At 37.0% G+C, this 2632-nt stretch overlaps 1 protein-coding gene across 1 annotated transcript; it reads left to right on the forward strand.

The window, feature by feature from the left end:
- Positions 1–219: 219 nt before the first annotated feature.
- LOC108253947 lies at positions 220–2431 on the forward strand (the record flags this gene model as incomplete). The annotated part of the gene is made up of 2 exons (XM_017448788.1): positions 220–877; positions 1232–2431. Coding segments are annotated over exons 1-2 (1858 nt in total), but the record flags the coding sequence as incomplete, so codon positions are not given.
- Positions 2432–2632: the final 201 nt, after the last annotated feature.

A 2632-nucleotide genomic window follows, 5' to 3' on the forward strand; every position in this document is an offset into this window, starting at 1 on the left:
TAAAAATCTGAGGATAGAGGTAACTTGGCTCTTCACCAACTGGAGCCGGTGCAAAATTTACCGAGCTAGCGACGGCAACAATCAACCTCTTCAGTACGCAAGAAACATGAACGGCAATGATGATGAAATCAGGAAGGCGGTTCAACAAATCACAGGAACTAATCTCTACAGGGTTGGAAGGAAAGAGAATCAGCAATATTCAATCTGTTCCAAAATAAAATGAAAGTTACATGCAAAAATGAAGACATTGATTCCATTATAAAACTTGATAAGAAGCGTGATGACGGCCCTATTTTAGTGAAATTTACTACTATCAGGAAGAAACTAGAAATATTGGCAAACAGAAAGAACTTAAGCAACACAAATATCTATGTTGATGAAGACTACAGCAAGGAAGTAGTGGAGAAGCGCAAAGAGCTGAAGAAGGTATTGAAGCAGTTGAAAAATGAAGGAAAGAAGAATGTTCATCTAAAGCGAGACGAGCTGTGGGTAGACGGTGTACTATGGACAGGAGATCAAACAACGCAAACCATAGACAGCGACATAGAAATGGAGGATGGTCTAGCACAGCAGGAACTCAAGAACACAGGTAACAAAAAGAGAGGCAGATCCCCATCGGAGGCAACTGGACAAAAAAACAGGAAACCCAAAAAGGCAGTCCCCATCAGAAGCCAGACTACAATAAGTAAATTCTTCAATTCAAGCCTAGAGCCGAGACAGAGGTCAAGTTCAGCAGGGCCAAACCTGGGACCTGAGGTAGCCAAGATTGTAGATAAACTAACCCCAAAGGATTCAAAGGAGAATCAAAGTCAACCCAAAGGAAAAGAAACACAACATGCAGCAACAATACCAAATAAGGAAGAGAAGAAAGCCGAAGGCACTGAAGAGGGAAATGCATCAGCATAGCAACCACAGGACCACGTACCGGCAACGCGGCAATGTTTGAATGTGAAGAAGTTTTCAAAATTTGATGTAAACCAAAACAAAAGAAATACATTTTCAGTAGGAGATAATCATTTTAATAAATCTAAGAATAATCTGAATAAGAATAGTATAGGAAGCTTCTCCCTTCTATCTTACAATGTGCAAACTCTAAAAACTGAAGCAAAATTATTAACTTTGGAGGAGGAACTAAAAGGTGTTGAATGGGACGTTTTGGGTTTAGCTGAGGTAAGAAGAGGAGGGGAAGAGTGTATCCATTTGAAAAGTGGAAATGTATTTTATTTTGTAGGTGAAACAGAAGGGCTGAGAGGTACAGGATTCCTTATAAATAAGAAGTGGAAAGACAACATAAAAATGCTCAAATCTAATACCGATAGAATTGTCCAGGTTTTGATTTCAGTGGGAGTTATTTGCATGAGGATAATACAGGTTTATGCACCAACAACAGATAGCCAGGATGATGAACTAGAGCTGTTCTATTGCAAACTACAAGAAACATTGGATGAAAAATATGAGAATTCTAGAACATACCTTATTGGGGATTGGAATTGCAAAGTTGGTTTCCGAAAATATGGGGAGAGAGAAATGGGAGATTACGGCTACGGGACCAGAAACAATAGAGGAGAGAGATTTCTTGAATTTGTCAGTGAAAATGAAATGTATGTAATAAACAGCTTCTATGCAAATGGGGATAAATGGACATGGGTAAGTCCAAATGGTAAAGTGAAAAATGAGATTGATTTTACAATAACTAAGGATAAAAAATCTGTAATACATTTTGAAGTTGTCAACAGACCAAATATTGGGAGTGATCACCGCCCTATTTTAACAAAAATTGGTCTTCAGAAAAAGGAATTGAGGCGACAAAAATTTGCTAAAGTAAGGAAAATAGAAGGAGAGACACTAAAAGTGAATCAGGAAAAATACAGTAAAGAACTGGAGAAAAAATTATCTGTTTGCTCCAACATAGGAAACGGACTTGAGGAAGATTATAAGGAACTGAAAAAAGTTTTACTGAAAACTGCAGGAGAATTTAAATGTACGAAGAAAAGTTGGCATAGAAAGCTTTCTGACAGGACTTTGAACCTACTTGAGAAAAGAAGGAAGATGAAGAGAACAGGACCTAGGGACAAAATTGAGTATGCAGAATTGAGCAAATTAATTAGAAAATTAGCGGAACAGGACATACAAACTTACAATAACTGCTTCCTGCAGAAAGTAGTGGAAAAGAATGAAAGCCTGAGGAAGGCCAAAGGGGAACTAAGCATAGGAAAAACAAAAATTATAAGTTTAAAAGATAAATATGGTGAAATACTAACTGATAAAGAAGATATTGTGCACAGAATAGCTGAGTTTTATCAAGATTTATATTCAGACCAAGATCAGATAACGGTAAAGAGCAGTAGTCACAAAATTGAAAATTTTAACGAGACAGAAGTAACTAAAGTTTTATCTAAGATGAAAAATGGCAAATCAGGGGGAAGAGATGGTATAATAATAGAAATGCTTAAATATGGAGGTGCAGAACTTGTGAAAATCCTGACTAATTTATTCAACCATTGCCTGGAAAATAAAGTAGTACCTAAAGATTGGGGGGTGTCTAAGGTCTGCCTCTTATTCAAAAAAGGGGATAAAAGGGACTTAAATTGCTATCGACCTATAAGTTTGTTGAATGTAATGTACAAACTAT

Source organism: Diaphorina citri, unplaced genomic scaffold (genome assembly GCF_000475195.1).
Source record: "Diaphorina citri unplaced genomic scaffold, Diaci psyllid genome assembly version 1.1 scaffold5066, whole genome shotgun sequence".
Lineage (NCBI taxonomy): Eukaryota > Metazoa > Arthropoda > Insecta > Hemiptera > Psyllidae > Diaphorina > Diaphorina citri.